This window comes from Corythoichthys intestinalis, chromosome 7, assembly GCF_030265065.1.
Source record: "Corythoichthys intestinalis isolate RoL2023-P3 chromosome 7, ASM3026506v1, whole genome shotgun sequence".
Classification (NCBI taxonomy): Eukaryota; Metazoa; Chordata; class Actinopteri; order Syngnathiformes; family Syngnathidae; genus Corythoichthys; species Corythoichthys intestinalis.
In genome coordinates this window covers 30,748,682-30,768,164 of record NC_080401.1, presented here as the reverse complement: position 1 = coordinate 30,768,164, position 19,483 = coordinate 30,748,682, and the positions used below count along the sequence as shown (strand labels likewise).

At 39.8% G+C, this 19,483-nt stretch overlaps 1 protein-coding gene across 1 annotated transcript; it reads right to left on the bottom strand.

Moving 5' to 3' along the window:
- Nucleotides 1-1,778: 1,778 nt before the first annotated feature.
- Nucleotides 1,779-5,643, bottom strand: rasl11b (RAS-like, family 11, member B). The gene is made up of 4 exons (XM_057840986.1): nt 5,350-5,643; nt 5,204-5,260; nt 4,762-4,838; nt 1,779-2,589 (listed from the first exon to the last, which is right to left on the bottom strand). Exons 1-4 carry the CDS (start codon nt 5,462-5,464, stop codon nt 2,116-2,118), a joined length of 723 nt encoding a protein of 240 aa, XP_057696969.1. The 5' UTR covers nt 5,465-5,643; the 3' UTR covers nt 1,779-2,115.
- Between the last annotated feature and the right edge of the window lie 13,840 nt (nt 5,644-19,483).

The window sequence follows — 19,483 nt, the reverse complement described above, 5'->3', positions numbered from 1 at the left end:
TCTATGTAATAATTATTGCTGATTCTCGGGAGTGCAAGTACTCATGAACAGTGGCGGACTTGGCCATTTTGCGGCCTAAGGCGAACATCCAGGGGCCCTCTTCATGGGTCAGGGGTTAAAAAGGTGAGAAGGGTGTTGAGAAAATATATGTTCAGGTACACTGGGGCTGTCCTAAATGACAAATTTTCTCCTGATTAGTCAGCCGACTAGTTTTACGATTAGTCGACTATCTAATAATTTTCTTTTTCTCTACTAATTTAGCAATGACATTTTTGTTGACGCTCATTAATTCACAAAACCATTTTGGAACACTTAAATTCTTTATTAAAGTACAAATAATCATGTAAATAACAATAGTTAATCACATAAACAATGAGGTTAAATGCTGATAGCATTTACTAGTGCAAAAGAATGGAAAGTAAACAGCTTCAGAACTCTGACTTTGCCTTTCCAACATTATTCAAAACAATTCTTAAAAAAAAAAATTCTAGCATTATTATTATAGTATACTACTATATGTAATAGCAGTATAATAATTATAATAATTATTCATTGCCAATCATATTTGTCATAAAGAGTGTCATTGAAAGCTATTCTTAGTGTAGAATCTGTATTTTGTAGTTTTTACTCAACATATCACATTAATTCTGAAGTATGTGGGATTGACTCCAGAAATCGTTATTTATATGACGAACAGGACGTGCTTTTATTTTGAAATGTTCACCGGAGGTACGTTTGCTAAACCGCTAACCGAAAGTTTTACACTCCGTAAAAAAACATTTTTGAACTGCTGCAAGGGCAGCTGGTTGGGGCCCCCTACTGGTTGGGGGCCTAAGGCGATCGCCTACTTCGCCTGAATAGTAGATCCGCCTATGCTTATGAACCTCAGTAAATTACAAATTATTGAATAATCATACAATGAGTTACGGATTTTTTTTTAGATTATGTCTCGATAAGTGAAATGCATCTGTGATTGAAATTTCAGACCTCTACCTATTTTCTAATTGGGTGAACTTGCAAAATCACAAGGGGTGCAAATACTTCTGTTCCTCACTGTATACCATCTCTATTAATATTTTAAAAAACAGCTATGTTTATTTTTGCTCAACTGCATGAGCACTTTGAGGGCCAATTTTTTACAGCTGTGAGAACATATACATAGTTAATGGGAACCAGAACCCGCCACGATAGTGAAAAACCACGAAGTAGCCCCCCCCCCCCCAAAAAATGTGTGTTCAATGTATTTATTCAGATTTAGCATCGAAGAGATACGTATAGTTTTTTTCACTTTTTCCCCCAAAGTATAATTTTAAAAATGTATATAGATATATTTTTAAGCACTTCAAATGTAATAGGTTTTAACCATATTACTGTCCCACCGAATAATTTTTAAACAATAAAGTAGAAAAATGCTTGTCTATATTAAATGCTTCATTGAGTGAGTCCACGAGTTGCCACAGCAACTGTTTAACAAGCTAAACTATGATTGACGCATGCAGCACTTTGAAGTTTTGGCTTCCAAAGAATCTCTGGTAAGATCAAACGTTGTCTGTCAATCATTAAACTCAATAAGAAACTCCAGTACACTGCCAGACCAAAGCAGCAGGAGGGAGAGGTAGACTGCGTGATCAGATCGGGACAGCTCATCTGTATTTTTTTTTTTTTTATTTAATCTGGACAGCTCATGTTTTGTTTTTTTTTTAATTGAAAAAAATCTGCAAGGGATCATTGTAGTGCACTTTTGTCTTCAAATTCACAATGTCTGACCAGTATTGAAAATAAGAAAAGGCAGAAATGAGATTCATTGTTTTATTGTGAACACAAACTGAATTGTCTACAAATAAATAACACCACCACCAATAACAACAAAATGAAGAGGCCCTACGGCCCTGAAAGTGCATCAGTGATAACAACACTGCCGTGATACCCGGCGCCCACCATCTCGTGTCCCGCTTTGTGTGTTTGTGTTGGCGGAACAGCTCGGAGGAATGTTTGCCCTCGAAGAGGCAAACAAGACGAAACCCTTGTCACGGTCTTCGTCGTTGTCATCCTCGTTCGGGACGTCGCTTGAGAAACGTCTTCTCAGAAAAACAAAAATCCATCGCAAAGAACGCTTCACACGGACGTGACAGTCCGAACCTTGGCGGAGAGCGCTTGCTTGAAGCGCCTCTTCAGGTCCTGCATGTTAGGAGACTTTGGGCGCCGTTTCTCAGCGACGGGCTGCGAGGCTGGCGGCGAAGGAGGCCGCTGCTTGGCTAGCTGGCAACACAGCCGATGGAAGGCACCGTGCACTTGACTGTAGCCTTCGCTGGCCGAAACCTCGTAGAAGGCGCAGCCAAGCGTACCGGCCAGCATGGGCCCCTGTTGGGGATCCACGCGACGCAGATGGAGAAGGTCCGCCTTGTTGGCCAGCAGCACCACAGGGGGCCCACTGCTGCTAGTGCTGCTGCACCGCGCCACTCTTTGGTGCAAATGCGGCACCAGGTCGAAGCTGCGGCGGTCCGTCACAGAGTACACTAGTACTACTGCATCGGCCCACTGCAGGGAGCATGACACGTGGTCGGGTAGCACGGCGTCATTGTCGCTCATCTGTAATACAAACAGCCAGGTGAGTTGGATTTAACGCACACATTAAATCATGTCTTATTCGACTATTCAGGTTAAAAAATTAGCTCTCTCTAGTTCAGGGAAATGGATTTATCCCACTAGTTCTCAGCTTACTTTGTGTTTTTAGAATAATAGGAGTTAGCCCATCGTTGTTTTCTATTTTTAACGGGAATATTTGAATTAGCCCATTCTTATCGTAAATAGCTCAAATAGTTTGTTTACGATAAATGGAGTTCACCAATTTTAGGTGGCCCAGTTTGTGTTACCAATCATATTAAAAAGTGAGTTAGCACACTGTACTTTTTAGTGCCGTGAATGGTTTTGGCATCAATTGAACCACTAAGAACAAGAGCGCAATTGTTTAAAGTTGAATGAAGTTAAGGCAAATCAATTACAAATGTTTTAGTTCCACATTAGACACATGGGTGGCGCTCCCATTTTTACACTTAGCATTTATTCATGCCTATACTTGTCCTGCACTGTAAAGGGAGATGCTCCACAATTTCATTGTACTACCATTTAATGACAAAGTGCTATTCTATTCTGTTCAAAACTGGCCCAGAAATATTCCGTAAAGTACAGATTGAGACTAAAAATATGTTTGGGCTTCTAGAGCATCTGTACCTTAATATAACTGAATGCTATTTCAAACTGTTAGATTTGATGGCTGCTTTGAGTTAACCACAATTGCTCTAAATGTATTTTTTTGCAATCCTGGTTTCTTTTTTTCCCTCTGTCAGGTAACCAAAATAATCCTAACACCACTTGAGCTCCTGAGAACTAAAGTGTGCTTTGTCCATTTTTAAGTTCGGTGTAGAAATGAATGTAAAAGGGCTGTTTCAGTTGTATTATCCCAGTCTAAATAAAGCTGTAGTATAAAATTGGACACGGGAAAGTGCATTCATACACCCTGCTCTTTTCCTACCTCACCAGTGCAACATTGGGCCAACACCCCAGAAAGCTTAGAAAGTTTGTCATTTTTTAGCATTTTGGGTTTTCTTACTGGCCAATATTTGGGTCAAGACACTTATCACAAAACGTTTGGGATATTTGGCAAGTCAAAAATGCACCCTAACCTTCAATCAGCCTTCTATTAACTTATGAACACTTGTCTGTTGTTGTTTCATTACTTTGAATGTTCTCTCAAACAGGATGTTCTGAGAGGGAACTGGCAAAGGCACTTTGAGTGTCATCAGCAGTTGACAAAGAACAGATTTTATATTGCACTGTCTTAAACTAATTACTGCTCTTTAAGATGGGGCTTTTTATTTATTGTTTAAACATTCACTAACAGTGGTAGACAAACCCATTTTGAGTGATCATGTTTCACTGCCATTGACGGCGATAGACGTCCTGTCCAATTTAACCGGGGGCTGGCAGCCCTTCCAGTCAAAATGGATTGGACGTTGTTTTCCGAAATTTCCAGGTTCGCGGTGAATCAGTAACAGGCACACTTTTGCAAAATAGACAATGTTGATTGATTAGAAAATGCAGAATAAATGAGATTTATTGATTACAATCCCACAAGAGCAAGCAACAGGTATCAAAAACAAGCATAACAAGGGTAACGATGACGCTAGATTGAGTTTGGCAATCCCAGAATCCCCGCGCTACCGTTACAGCACAACCAAGTGTTCCTTAGCAATGAAAATCACTTACCGTGACAAATGAGCGAGAGCCAACGCTTCGATAAGGCGGCAAAGGAACAAAGCCAGGCGATCCGTACGTGGCCCGCTGGCGGACTTCCTTCGCCGCCTTACCGGAGCGTCGGCTCCTGCTCATTTGTCACGGTAAGCGATTTTCATTGCTAAGGAACACTTGGTTGTGCTGTAACGGTAGCGCGGGGATTCTGGGATTGACAAACTCAATCTAGCGTCATTGTTACCCTTGTTATGCTTGTTTTTGATACCTGTTGCTTGCTCTTGTGGGATTGTAATCAATAAATCACATTTATTCTGCATTTTCTAATCAATTGTCTATTTTGCAAAAGTGTGCCTGTAACTGATTCACCGCGAACCTGGAAATTTCGGAAAACAGACGTCTATTGCCGCCATTGAGTTAACAAAAATAACTGTTGCTTTGAGAACCTTTTCACAGCAAGTGTAGGAATGTCAGCACATTGTAAGGGGAAAAGAGGGCTGGGTTCATACATACCTCCACGCCAGGCGTGTCTTGAACTTGGAGGCTGACTTGCTCACCATCCACTTGAACCTCTCTGGAGTACAGGTTGCCTACACACACACACAATCACACTTTTAATGCAACCATATTTTCTATAGTTCTATAGTCTTGCAAATCCATCTAGTCATTTTACAAGCACTATTTGTACATTGAACATTGTCTCTTTTTTTATATGAAGTAACAATTCATTTTTAATGCAAAAACATTTATATACCAATTCAACGCAATGCAATTTTGTACTGAAGTATCGACAAATGCATTTATCAAAAAAAAAAAAATGTATTAAGACTATGTTCTGTCGTTTTTTAAGTTAATATGTTCTGGTTTTTAAAAATTCATAGCAAACCATTACTAAAAAGACAAAAGTACAAAAAGAGTCCGAATGTCCGAGTCTACTCGGTCGCTTTGAACTCACCAGCATTCCTCTCGTAGTCTCCAATGAATCTCCTCGTCAAGAAACGAACGACGAGTGCTGAAAATAAACCAAAACAGCTGTTTAATTCCCTTCTACGACCACTAAAATGCTTTCAGTTTCAACTTAAAAGTTTGCTGCTTTTTTACCTGTTTTGCCCACTCCACCGGCTCCAATGACGGCTATTTTAATTGCCCGGTTTGCTGGCGAGTAGTCCGGGGCTGAGCACTCCGCGATGGTCGTCATATTGTGAATTAAGCGCATTTTTCTTCCACTATTGTTGTCCTAACTTCTTAACCTGAAAGCTAACAGTCCGAGTGATTCAATACACCTTAGTGAGGTGGGAAAATATCCTCTTTAGAATGCTATTCGGTTATACATGCGGAAAAAGTCTCTAAGTTGGAGTGAGTCTACATGCGACGCCGGCGGGTTTTTATAAAGCTGGCGACTGTGCCTCCTTCTGATTGGCTGAGGGTGGATGATGCAGAGCGTGTTGGCCCCGCCTACATTTGGACAGCAAAGCCCTCTTCCCGCTTCAACAGGTGGCAGTTGAGCACACGATATGTTCGTCCTGATACAAACGGGCTTAGTTTTGGCCTTTCACTAACGAAATAACATCTGTTCCTTTACGCAGACATGAAAATATCATTGAAAGTAAATAATAAACACTTGGGGACTCATTCTGCTAATTTCTCCAGTGTTGTGTTGCAGGTTGGGGACCTGTCGGGACATGTTGTGAAAGTGTGAATGCTCAACATAGGGGTTAATGGCGATTTAATCGACCTACATTTACATAAAATGGGTGTTGTAAATTATAGAATATGGAGTGCTAAATATTTATAAACTACTGGTTGGTTATCGATATGGTCCTGCCACGAATCGATATATTGTTTAATAAAGGTGCCACTGTTATTAAGATTTTCCACAGCGAATGTGTATACGCTCAGAAATACATATTTGTATTCAAGAATGTTGCAATAATATAGTGTTGCTGTATTTTTCAAGGAATGTTGCTGATTAGTGTTGCACCGATACCATTTGTTAGTCCCTGATATTGATTCCGACACTTGGCTGTGTGGTATAGGCTGGTATACGGTACTGATACCATGTTATTAAAAAAATATATATAAAGATGTTTTTTTCTTTTCAAACGATTACTGCATACATACTTGAATGTAATTGCTGTCATGGCTTGATCAGATACTGCTTAATTCATTGTCTGCCATTGACTGGACTAGACGTCTAATCCATTTGAAGTGGGAGGGTTGGCAGTGAATGAACAAACATTGATTCGCTGCCATCCTCCCGCCAATAAATGTCTACTTGGAAGTGACAAACAATACTAACTGAAATGTTTTCAGTCTGCGAGGTATACCATTTTTTTATCGACTGTCTGAGGAAGTAGAAATAATGAACACTGTTTATTTTGTCATTTGGAATTCCTGTTTCAATAATTATTTAATCGTGATGTCGCAAATCATATCATAAACCCCTTTAACATACACGTGAACACAGTTGAAATCCCAGGATTTAAACGGGTAGCCCTTGTGTGTGAAAGCAATTTCCCAGGTCGATTGACATGGAGATTACATGGACATTTACCGGGTCGCGTCTAAGGGGCAGTTTACATGGCGACTGTGACACAAAGACGCAATGACTGAGTAGCGGACACGCCTCGCGTGCATATGGTGTCAGCAAAGACGGAAGGCGAAGACGAAAAATTCTGAATCCGGCCTCCAAAGTGGAAGAATTCGATTGCGGGGGATTGAGGAGGGCTTGCTCACATGAATATCAAAAGCTCCGGTGGCGCAGGACCACACCGATAACGTCAGCACTCGTACACGTCACATTGGGCGTGCGCAGCGGTGCTACTAAACATTAAAAACAGCAAATATGGCGGAATGTTGGCTTTAATTTACTGTTTTAATAATATTTTTCAATTAAATATGTTGAATGTTTCCATTTTTGTGCCTTTTTGAACAAAAGAAAAATGCCATTGCTTCGAGTGGGCAGGCATATTTTTTTCCGGGCTGAGGAGCTTGTTGGGGTCAAAGTGCATCATTCGCTGTTGCCTTGTAAATCTGCACTGCCACCCTAGGGCCTGGCATGAATACTACATCGTTTTCATGCGTAATTTCGACATTGTTCGAATGGAGACGGGCCCATATAAATGCAAATTTGAAATTTTCCGTATTCTCGGAGGGTCACCATGTAAACGGCCCATATAAATGCAAATTTAGTATTATGTATTATGTATGTATTATGTATTAGTATTATGTCCAGGACTTTCCCGGGACGAGGCGTGTGTAAAGGCACGTCTTTGATTTCCGGGTCACAGCACAATGGCTGATGACGTAAATATCATGGCGGATCGATCGTCAGTTCCCTGTTTCTTCGCAGTAAGACGAAAAGCAGTAAACAAACATCACAATTATCAACATGGCAAACTTGAAATGGTAAAATTGAACTGAAAACATAACGAAATGTAATTGCTACTGGATCGTAAAGCTGAGGAAGAGAGTCCATCGTCCATCTTTGGAAATGTGTGGTTTATTTGTTGCCAATGTTAGGGTCCGCAACTGCGGAAACAAGGTCGTACCTCAAAACAAAAAACAACGAAGGGATGCCTACAAGGGTTTATTAAATACAAACAAAAATACACGCAATCGCGGAAAAGGGGGAATAACAAATTGGGTCGGTGAAAGTAGGTCGACCAGGATCAGTAATACTAACCTAAGCGGTAGGGAGAGAGCCGATAAGACAACAACAAAAATACACTCAAATACTAGCACAACGTCAAAGGTGGCAGACGAACAAGCTAGCAAATGCACGAAATACGAGAGTAAAAGGTGTCGACTGGCGCTCAGCAAGTTAATATCTCGCCACCCTTCTCTTGGATTGCCTGGGCTTAGATACAGTCTTGATGAGCTTGAATTGGCAGCAGGTACGACGTCGGGAACGTTCACACAACCGGCTCTGTGACAAAACACGATCTGGCCAACAGAATATGACAGCCAATACCGACCAAAAATGACGTAATGTCTGGGTTATAAAATCGCACCAGTAGCCCTCTCACAGAGAGCGCCGAGTTGGCAACACTGGACAATTCTGTGATTCCCAGGATATCTCTCCATGTGTGAAAGCAATGACGCGAGTAAATCCCGCATCACCTTACACGGGAATTTACTGGGACATGTGTGTGAAATGGGCTCGATTGTGAGGGTCCCACCCCGATTATAAACTTTTCGAAATACAGTGGTAACATGACTTTTGAGTTGAAGTGTAGTTCCTTGACACCAATTACTACTTTCCTATCAGCCAGGGCAGATCTTGAGCTCGAAAATAAAATGAGATAAATTTGAGAGTGTGGTTGGGGAGATTCTCGACAAATAGCTGAGAATTCCATAGAAAATAATGCAATTTACTTAAGATGAACTAAGTGAATATCACAAGAATTAAAAAGTGGTCCTGTTTTCAAAAGAGTAACTGCTGTACTATAACTGCTAGAATGCCAAACTGAAAACCACTTAAGAAGTGATTTTTGTTTTCAATGCAGACCTGGGATTCAATTTAACTCATGTAAATCAACTTATATTGTTCCCCATATAGGGCGGGAATACTTTCCCTAGCAACAAATTTGCATGATGTTAGAGCTATTGGGCAATGTTCAGATCTGATTGACAGCCTTCAGCATGTAAACATGACGTGACCTGTATGTGCACGTCCCTCCCAGCCGGCATTTAGCCTCCTGCTGCTCGGCCGTTGTCATCCACCTTTCACGCATTTGTTCCCTGAGCTTGTTAGCATGCCACCCCGCCGCTCATTACACTCTGGAATGTCATTCTGATAAGACTGTCGATGACAGCCGGCTCAAACCTCCATTTTGGCGTATGTACAGGCTTCCAAATATTCCTTGAGATGTTTTGCATTCGATACGACAATTAACAACTGCATTGTTTATTACAGAGTCGTATCTGAAGTTTAATGCATTATAATTCTTGATGGAGGATTAAGATTCACTTGTAAAACTTAAAAAGATTTTTTTTTTATTTTTATTTTTTTAAAGTCTGCTAGACTCACGGCCTGCCATTGACAGCGACAGACGTCCAATCCACTTGAATTATAAGATGCTGGCATGCAGAGGCGCCACGCGCCATTAGGCAAACCAGGCAATTGCCTAGGGCCCCCAGACAGCAGGGGCCTTGTGTCTGAGTTCCCTGAAGGGGCCCCTTCAATCGCTCTACACCCCCCCCCCCCCACGTGACTCAGAGTGAGAGTGAGCAGCGATTTGGCTTTTTTTTTTAATTGGTGTATATCCAAAATGAAGAGAGGTTATCCTTCTGGAAGCGACAAAAGAAAGAAAAGCAGAAGAGGAGAAAAGGAAGCAAGACAGTGGTGAGTGTTACTGTAGTTTTATGTCCTAATGTTGTAGAAGCCGGGCACTTTGAGTGTCCTAAAAAGCGCTCTATGAGACCGAGGCGTTATTATACTTTTATTAAATATGCTATTGCTCCAAGTCCAACTGTCCCCCTTACTTGCACATGCTCAAAGTGCCCCATGTTGCTTGTTGCTTGGGGCACGCGGGGACCCTTGCTACGCCTCTGCTGGCATGGAATGATCTCTGTCAGCCCTCCCAGTTCAAATGGATTGGATATCTTAGGGTGAGCAAGCGTCCTTTTTTGCCCGGACATGTCCACTTTTCACATCCTGTCCGGGGCGTCCGGCAGGGTTTTATAAATTCATGAAAATGTCCGGTTTTCATTATTTTGAAAAAAGGACCAATTAGCGTGTGTTGAAATTGACTGATGCTATGCACAGAATACTACGGTACTGTGCTGCCTGTGACATGTTCCCAGAGAGCCTGCCTAGTTGTTAAGACTTTTATTACGATCAATACATATATAATCAAATGCTCCCAAAAGAGTAATTAAGTCGAAAATACATTTCTTCTACTTTGGATACAAATTTGCATATGCGTGCACAGTCACAGACTGGCTTTGTCATGGCGTCTGTCGATTCTCATTCACAAACAAACCTTTTTCACAGCAGGAGCTCACATCGGTATGAAAAATTGCTAAATTTACTTTTCAGGAACTGTAGACTTCTGCCGGAGCTTTATACTGGTGTGATCTGTAAAATCCCGTTTGGTGTCGCATTGTTGCTCTGCTGATGATTGTACACTTTGATTTTTGCTTTGGCTACCGGTGCTCGCTAATAGACCCCAATCACATGACGTCACAACTCTGCCCCCCTGACTTGATCCCCCATATTGTCCGTCAGCTCGTCGTGTTTACACATTACCGCTATGTACATTCCTCCTATTACGGCGTGTTTTTCTGCTCGTTAACATTAATAATCAAAATGGTGAAGGCGTGTGTGGCGGTTGGTTGCAGTAGCAGGGAAGATAGACGGAGAGACTTGAAGTTCTACCGTATTCCGAGAGACCCGAAGAGGAGAGCGAGATGGACTGCTGCAATTCGACGAGAATACTGGGCACCAAACGATCACCGCAGACTGTGTAGTAGTCATTTTATATCTGGTAAGATGCATTTAATATATATTTAGAGGGTTTTGGGCTGACAACCACAATTAAGATCATTGCGAGGCTAATCGCCGACAACATACAGTTTCAAATTCAAGATGTTTATTTCTTCCACCATCATTTTTATAATAATATTTAGCTGGTACCAAGTGAGAGAAGCTGGCCTCGTCTACGGATCATCAGTTAAACAGGGGTGTCCAAACTTTTTGCAAAACAAATTTTAGCAAGCCCTTCTGTGTGTCACATTTGCTTTATTATTATTTTTTTTTAATTCATAATTTCAACAATCTTGCCTTTGTGGCGTTCTCTTTCGACCCTCGGCCTCTTGCGAAATACTGCTGCTGTGAAATGAAACTAGCTTCAAGTTGCTTTAATTTCTCGCTGCGTATTTTCCGTGTAATCTTGTCGTACATGTCAGCGTGTCTTGTTTGGTAATATCGCCTCACATCGAACTCTTTGAAAACAGCGACTGTCTCTTTGCAAATGAGGCAGACACAGTTGTTGCGTATTTTATTGAAGAAATAGTCCAATATCCACCTATCCTTGAAGCGTCGGCCATTGCAGTCAACTTTTTTTTTTTTTTAATTGATTGTCGCCATTTTAGAAAGTAAAGGGTCACACAGGGTAATGTTGCTTAGAGTGCTGCTCTTAAAGTTTTTCAAACTTTCGTGAGAATAGGCTGAGTTTCTGTGGACAAGATAGTTGTAGATATCAGGGTAGCAGATGTCAGGCAGAGACGGCGAAGACAGCGGGTCGAAAAATATCGATTTAGGCATCAAATATGGATCTGGCAAAGGGATCGACCGAAGCTTTTCCACATAACGCCTTTTATGCAACACATCCAATGAGTTTACAGCGTCTGAAGGCACCGGGGCTTCCATGAGTTGCACTATAAATTGCACGATAAATTGAGACCATTGAGAATACGGACACACAATGACGGACAATATGGCGGCACAATACAGCGACACGTCATTGTGTGACGTTGGTGATTGGGGTCTATAGGGTAGCTGTCAGTGGGCTAAGCCGCGCTAGGCATTATGGGAAATGTAGTTTTGAACTGCTGCGTTTGGAAACATGCTTGTTGAATCGTTTTTCGGTTTATTTCGGTTATTGTTTGCGTGCGAAGAGGCACACTTTAAATATATTAAAGTTATATGGGCATCTTTGAGTGAGCTTCAAATAAAATTGAAGTTTCTCGAGGCTGGGCTGAGTGTCCTCTTTTTTGGAAATCAAATATGGTCACCCTAGGATGTCTATAGCTGTCAATGGTAACTAAAAACCACAAAAACAATTGTTTGTTTTGTGTATTTGTGTACAACACGTAAATATGAACAGAACAAGGGACAAAAGATAAGTGAACCTCTGAATTTAATAACTGACCTCGTCTACTCTCGCAGATCTATCCTCAACCACACAGTTCCTGTAGTTGCAAATTTTACATGCACAAAAAACATTGTATTTTGGGCCCTTCCTCCATAGAAAACTGTTGAGTTCACTCATTAATTATACGATCATATACCTGCAGCTACACCAACAAAGTTCAAAATGGACACAAAGGGCAGTATTGAGTAGAAATGATAAGAAATTTGGATCTAATCTGAAAAAAGTGAAGGAAAAAAAACAGACTTGTATGACATTGAAAGTGGGTGAACATTCCGGAATGGATCTTAACAGGAATTAGAAGGTCACTCACACTGATGTGACCATAAAGGCTTGTTAGTACGGCGGGGGTTGATATGGGGGTGGGGGTGGGGGCTATTTAGCTGAATTGAGGGCAATTGTCAAGGATCATTGGGAGTATTCATTGCAAATGGAATGTAGGGATAATTAGGGGTGCTGGCAGGCAGGTGAAATCCCCAAAATGGGGGGTGGCCTTTTTAAATAGGGGGGTTCACAGAAGGATGTCCTTGTTGACACACACGTGAGGAACTTCCTAAGGCATCCCAGCCTCAGGGCGCCTTCATCCCACTATGGCAAGCCCGGGGGTATGATAGATGCTTATCATTCTCATGGTTTAGTTGAGGGAGAGATTATATTTTCCCCTAGTACATTTGTCACATAGTTTGTACTTTACTCTATAATTGCGTGGCTCAAAATGGAGATGATGGGCATCCCGTGCAGATCGCCGCCAGAATGCTCGGATTAGCGTCGGCAATGAGCGATGTGTGGAAGAGCTATTGGCCTGTTAGCGCACGCAAGCGCACACAAAGGGGAAAAGCACTTGTTGACCTTCATATTGAAATGCAAAGTCGCTGACATGTTCCACCATTTGCATATCTCTCAATGTCAACAGTTAGCAGGAGGACGAGGAACGAAGGGGGTTGGCCTCAAGAGGACTTGAATGACAATAGTCTCAAACATACGCACAGCAGTGGTAACACAGTAAAAATACTTGGTTACTCTAGTAAAGTATATTTTTCAGGCGCAGTGCAGTCTTAAGCAAAAATTTGAGTTGTCCTGGTACTTTTCTGTTTGAAGACATGCAGTCACAATTTTGATCAGATCTGGCCCACCACATAATTCTGTGTGAAATGCAAAAATAAAATATGGGCAGCAACATCTTGTGCTCTGCCCATTCGCACCATGCAAGTTAGCTAGCTAACAACAGTGCAGCGGACTTAAGAGATGCAAATGCTATCCCCTTATCACAGACCCGTGCCCCCCATAAGGCGATTTAGGCAACCGCCTAAGGGCGCAACAGCGTCCAAAAAGGCGTCAAGAAAAATATTCAAATAATATTTGATGATAGCAAAATTTAAAAAATTATGCAAAACAATAAAACAAAAGAACAACAAAACCGTTCATATTAAGTCTCTAGATAATAATGAAATCATTTTTCTGGTGTGCCTTCTGCCCGTTTCACTTTTTCCTGTGATGCGATAATTTCACTACAGACCCTAGTCTCACTCGCCACCCAGCAGACCAGCAAGCTACCTGAAGGTGCTATTTTTAGCCTCCGCAATTGAGCAACATTACGGTGACAAGTCAACTTCATGAAAAGACAAAAGCCATCCGGGACCGAGAAGAAATAGAAAGAAGACAGCAAAGACGTGAAGAAAAACAGGTTTGTTGTGATGATTTTTTTCAACAGCATAAGCACGTAGATTTAGCGCAACTGCAAGCTAGCGGGTATTGACATAGAGCTTATATGAGTTAGTGCTAAAGCAAAATTATACTGTATCATTAGCCAGGCTGTTGTTTTTGAATTGTTTTCAGTATTCAGCCAGCTGTGGATTAGTTTCAGTTAAATTTACTCCCCCTCCAATTTTAGAGAAATTTGAACAAAGTGTACGGGAGACTAACATTGTCTTGCTTATTTTCATGTGATGTGAACCACTTTTACCTTGTGTTAAATTGTGCTTTTCAATTAAATTTGCCTTGCCTAAAAGTGCCAAGGTTAATTAAATAAATACACCATTAAATATGGAATTAATAATTTCAGAGTTCTGTGGTATGGGGGACTAAAAGTGCTACGGATTTAAATGCACACATTTGTTAATAAATGTGTCATTAATTCATTAAAATGGCAATCGCTTTCATGTAAAAACTTATTCAAGTTATAATTTTTTTTTGCTACACATATTATTTAATTCATTATCATTGGATAGTCCTGTGTAGTTGACGTACTTCAAGAATTTATTTTCTTGTAACTACGCCCATCAAAGATAGTGGCCAGATCCAATAGACAGGTACAGTAGGCTGCAAGAATTTAGGCGCTATTATGGTTATGTCATGCTGGTTTCGCAATCAACAGCTATTTGACTAATATAATGTAACATTCCACTTTCTTCTCTTAGTAGATGCTCTTCTGAAATATTTTCCTTCTACCTCTGTACATCCTGGGCCATCTTTTACAGCAAATTTATCCATATCAGCACAAGTCCAAGGCCACCAAGTCCAGGAAAGAAGTGCACCTTCCAAAACAACTGTCATATGAAAGTGCAATAGATGCTTTTGCATCAGCGAAGCCAAGGTGAGTAAGGTTATAGGTCAAGGTGAAAAAAAAAAAGTTTCATTTTAAAGTGTTCTGTGTGTCTTTATATAGGTTTGCGTGGGTGGGTGTTAATCATATTGTAATAACAATTCTAATTTATTTAATGCATTTGTTTTTCAAGTGTTTTTTATTGGTGCTTTTGAATAGTTATTACAGCATTTTCTTTTAATTTATGCACTTGTTCGTTGTCTTTTTTTATATAATGAATTACAAAGAGATATTGTGCTTTTTCAGTGTGAGTGTTTAAATATATGTGGTGAAAATGGGGGTGGGCGCCAACAAATGTGTTGCCTAGGGCACAAAATTGGTCAGGAATGGCCCTGCCTTATCATGGCGAAAGGAACGTGCAGCGATATTACACTCATCAAGCCAAGGTAAAAAAAGAAATGCGGTTCTTTTAAAATGGAATGGCTACGAAATGGTGATATATCATGATACTTTGTATTCCAAAAGGTTATCGATATGCTCCTGTCAAGAATCGAGATATAATTTTATAAAGGTGTCAATGTTTAAGAAAAAATAAAAAAGAACCATCAAGTTGCTACCAAAATCTTCCCCCATAATAGTGTCTTAGTTAACTCTAAGGATGCCAGTGACGGTGCTCGACGCCCAATCCATTTAGACTGGGAACATTCGTTCATTCAAAAACAGAGCATTCACAGTCATTCAGTCCGATTTTCGGGGCATTTACAGGGCACTTGCTGTTAATTTTAGGCCATTTACTGTTGAGTTTGAGTCACTGCCTATTCATTTGGGTGATTCCCAGGTCAGTTCCTGTTCTGTAACTCAAAATAAACAGGAAGTGACCCATAAAATACCCCAAAATCAACAGGAAGTTACTGAAAATCAACAGGTAAATTGACCTTAAATGGACCAAAACTACCTCATTGCCTGGCATTGGCTGCCACTGATGGCCATAGACGTTCAATCCATTTGAACTGGGAAGGTGGCAGCGAATGAAAGTTCATTCGCTGCCACCCTCCCAGTTCAAATGGATTGGACGTCACCCTCCCAGTTCAAATGGATTGGACGTCTACTAGTGATAAACTCATTCCAATTCACAGCAGAAGCTTGTTTTTCTGTTTATTAGTTATTTGTAGAATATCCTAAATTGATTTCCTGACCAATGATTATAATTATAATAATAACAATAATCGTTGTATCGCCATATCGTCAGATCATCGTTATCGGGAGCTTTGTATAGCAAATCGTATCGTATCGTAAGGGACCAAGAGGTTCCCGCTCCTAGTGTAAACAGAGAAGAAGCTGTTAAACTGAGTGAGATTTTTTTCGGTGTTTTTTCGGTGTTTTTTTTTTTTTTTTTTTCCAAATCTGTCCTGTATACACTGCAAATTTATAACTTTTAAATCAGATATTTTTTCTTAAATCTGGTCAAATAATTTTCTCCATCTTGTTTTGAGTGTTAAAGACTAGTTAACATATTAATGCGTCGGATTATTCCACTGACTTTAAGTAAATATTTCTATTTGGTTTTATTCAGCCCCACTTCTAAAAGTTGGCCATTTTTCACCTAAATCAAAAAAATTTGCAAACAAATAATGATTTGCAAAATATGTGTTCTTGAACTAAGAATAATTCTGACCTTTCAAAGCTTTTTAAAGATTAAATATACTAATTTATTGCTTAAAATAAGTATTTTAAGCTTATTTTTATTTTTTCATTTTCCGAGCCGCTTATCCTCTCTAGGGTTCGGCTAGCTATTATTCTACAAGAAATCTGAGTAAAATTTACTTGAAGCACTGGCAGATAATTCCACTTATTTCTAGTAGATTTACACTGAAAACAAGGGAATTTAACTAGTTTTAAGCAGTGTTGTTAATCTTACTGAAAAAAAGTAATTAATTATAGTTACAAATTACTTCTCCCAAAAAGTAATTGCGTTAGTAACTCAATTACCTGAATCTAAGAGTAATTAGTTACTTGGCAAAGTAATTGGTGATAATTACTTTTTTTTTTTCCCTCCAAAAAAAAAAAAAAAAAAAATTGGCCACACTATGTGAAGTTTTTTGTGAAGGTTTTTGGTACAATTGGCCCGAGCCCAATTCTTTACCCTAATTTACCCTTTACCCTGAATCAACTGTTAAAAGTTGTTCAAATTGCTCCCATTATTGCATTTGTTCCCTTCTCTCTACTTTCGACATATGAAAGTTTTAAAACTGTTTCATCATTTAAAGATAGATTCAAGTCAAGATTTTGCCGATTTAGAAGTATTTTAGATAAAAAGTTACTTAGGTTCGCTAGGAAGGTTCTCTACAACAGAGCCGTCCTAAAAAGTCTACTGCTTTAAGATGGCGGCTGTCTACTAACGCATTTAGTGCCATGCAGTGTTGTTAATTTTACTTTAAAAAAGTAATTAATTACAGTTACAAATTACTTCTCCCAAAAAGTAATTGCGTTAGTAACTCAGTTACCTGAATGTAAGAGTAATTAGTTACTTGGCAAAGTAACTAGTGATATTTTTTTTTTTTTCCCTTAAAAAAAAAAAAAAAAAAAAAAAAAAAACGTCACACAATGTGAAGCTTAAAGGGTTTGGGGGACAATTGGCCCTAGCCCAATTCTTTACCCTCAACTTAACTAGACAAAAGGGTATTGCGATAACTAGCTAGTAACCTTTGCTATGTGTGGAAGTCATTTAAAGTTGTGAATCAATCGTTAAAGTTGTTAAAATTTCTCCCGTTATTGCATTAGTTCCCTTCTGTCTACTTTAAACATATGTAAGTTTTAAAACTGTTTCATCATTTAAAGATAGATTTAAGTTAAGATTTTGCCGATTTAGGAGCATTTTAGATTTTTTAAAAAATTACTTAGGTTCGCTAGGAAGGATCTCTACATCAGGGCCTTCCTGAGAGGTCTACTGCTTTAAGATGGCGGCTGTTTACAAACGCATGTAGTCCTTAAAACATGTTGGCAATGCAGCAGTGTCTGTCATTTGCATCTAGTTCTATAATATGATATCTACCGTGTCATGTGGGTGTAGTTTGTCGGCTATGGCTGCAGTCAGGTATTATTGGAGCCACCTAGCATCGCGGTTGCAACGGCGTCTTCCCCACTCCTGCTCTGCTCTCGTCCCCGTGAGTCCGTTTCTCTCAGACTTTTTTTATTCAACCAACTTAGTAACGCATAGTAACGCACGCCTTTCCCGCCTCAGTAACGGTAACGGCGTTGCCAAGATGAGAAAAGTAATTAATTAGATTACTCATTACTGAAAAAAATAACGCTGTTAGTAACGCCGTTATATTGTAACGCCGTTATTAACAACACTGGTTTTAAGGAGGTGTGTTTTTGCTGTGTAGCTGCTTAGACACGGAAAATAGGACTCTTGAGTGTCCCTGTTGTCTGAACAGTTTTAATGTAGGAGTTTAATATACTGTACTTCCATTGTGGTTGTTCATTTTGTTTTATTTATTAACTCACCCATGCAACAAATGGACCTTACCCAGGCCAAAGCAGGATTCTTACTATGGTTAAAGCAGGGCTCTCACATATAACATAGTACACATCTCATGAACAACAAGATTTTGGTCTTTTTCATTTTAAATGGGCTAAATCAATTATATTTAAAGTAGGGCTGTCAAACGAATAAAATTTTTAATCGAGTTAATTACAGCTTAAAAATTAATTCATCGCAATTCATCGCAATTCAAACCATCTATAAAATATGCCATATTTTTCTGTGCCATATATATTCTGTAAAATAATTTGTTGGAATGGAAAGATAAGACACAAGCTGGATATATACATTCAACATACGGTAAATAAGGACTGTAGTGGGCATTTCTCTCTACTGTCATTTAAATCTGTCTATGCTGTCCTCACTCTGAAGCGTCTACTTTTTCCAAAGCTAGACAGCTAGTGAACGACGCCTTAATAATCAGACTTCTTCCTTTTTCATCTGATTTATTAATAAAATGGCCTCAAACCACTGTCCTCTTTAGACCGTAGTGAAACTACAAAAAAAAAAAGTACACAAGCATTGCATTAGCAACAACGTTAGCTTAGCACGCTATACAGGTTCACTAAACATAAACAAAAAGCGTCTCATACAAAATATGTAACATTTCGCTTACTAACATAATATGTACATTCTTTACAACAACCATACTTACGGACAAATCTTGTCCAAGGATCATATAAGCACAACATTACAACGTAGGCGTCAGCCCGAGACGTCGTGCAGCCATAGTGAACTGACAAGAAAGCAATAAACCATGTCGCAAAGCGACCACAAGAGTTCGCTGTTAGACAGCACAAAAAACCTTGCTGCAAAACTTACCAAAAGGCGAATATTGTCTGAGCGGGACATGTGCGTTAATTGCGTCAAATATTTTAACGTGATTAATTTAAAAAATTAATTACCGCGCGTTAACGCGATAATTTTGACAGCCCTAATTTAAAGTAAAAGAATGAAAATCGCTGCTGTAATTTCATTCTTTCAAGTCATGTAACTTGCTATGATCTGAGGTTTTAAACAGGCGTGATATTGGTGTGTTGCCACTCTGTACACATCTGATGTTGCTCACCGTGGTCCGCAGTGTACTCAGGGAGCTAGTGAGTCTGCTCAGACACATGAAAAATTAGAGGGAACATTGGTTTCCATCACATTTTGACAATGTATGACATTTTCATGTGTAGTTAGCCTGCATCGTAGCAGTGTCATCCTGTGTCACTCTTGTGACGTGCTGCAGCCCCCCACCCCCACTCACCAGTGCAGTGTTCTCCAATA

Coding starts and splice junctions, on each gene's coding strand:
- rasl11b (XM_057840986.1), bottom strand. CDS start 5,464: ATGCGCTTAATTCACAATATGACGACCATCGCGGAGTGCTCAGCCCCG. Junction 4,839..5,203: donor AGACTACGAGAGGAATGCTG/GTGAGTTCAAAG, acceptor GTGTGTGTGTAG/GCAACCTGTACTCCAGAGAG. Junction 2,590..4,761: donor AAGACACGCCTGGCGTGGAG/GTATGTATGAAC, acceptor TTTGTATTACAG/ATGAGCGACAATGACGCCGT.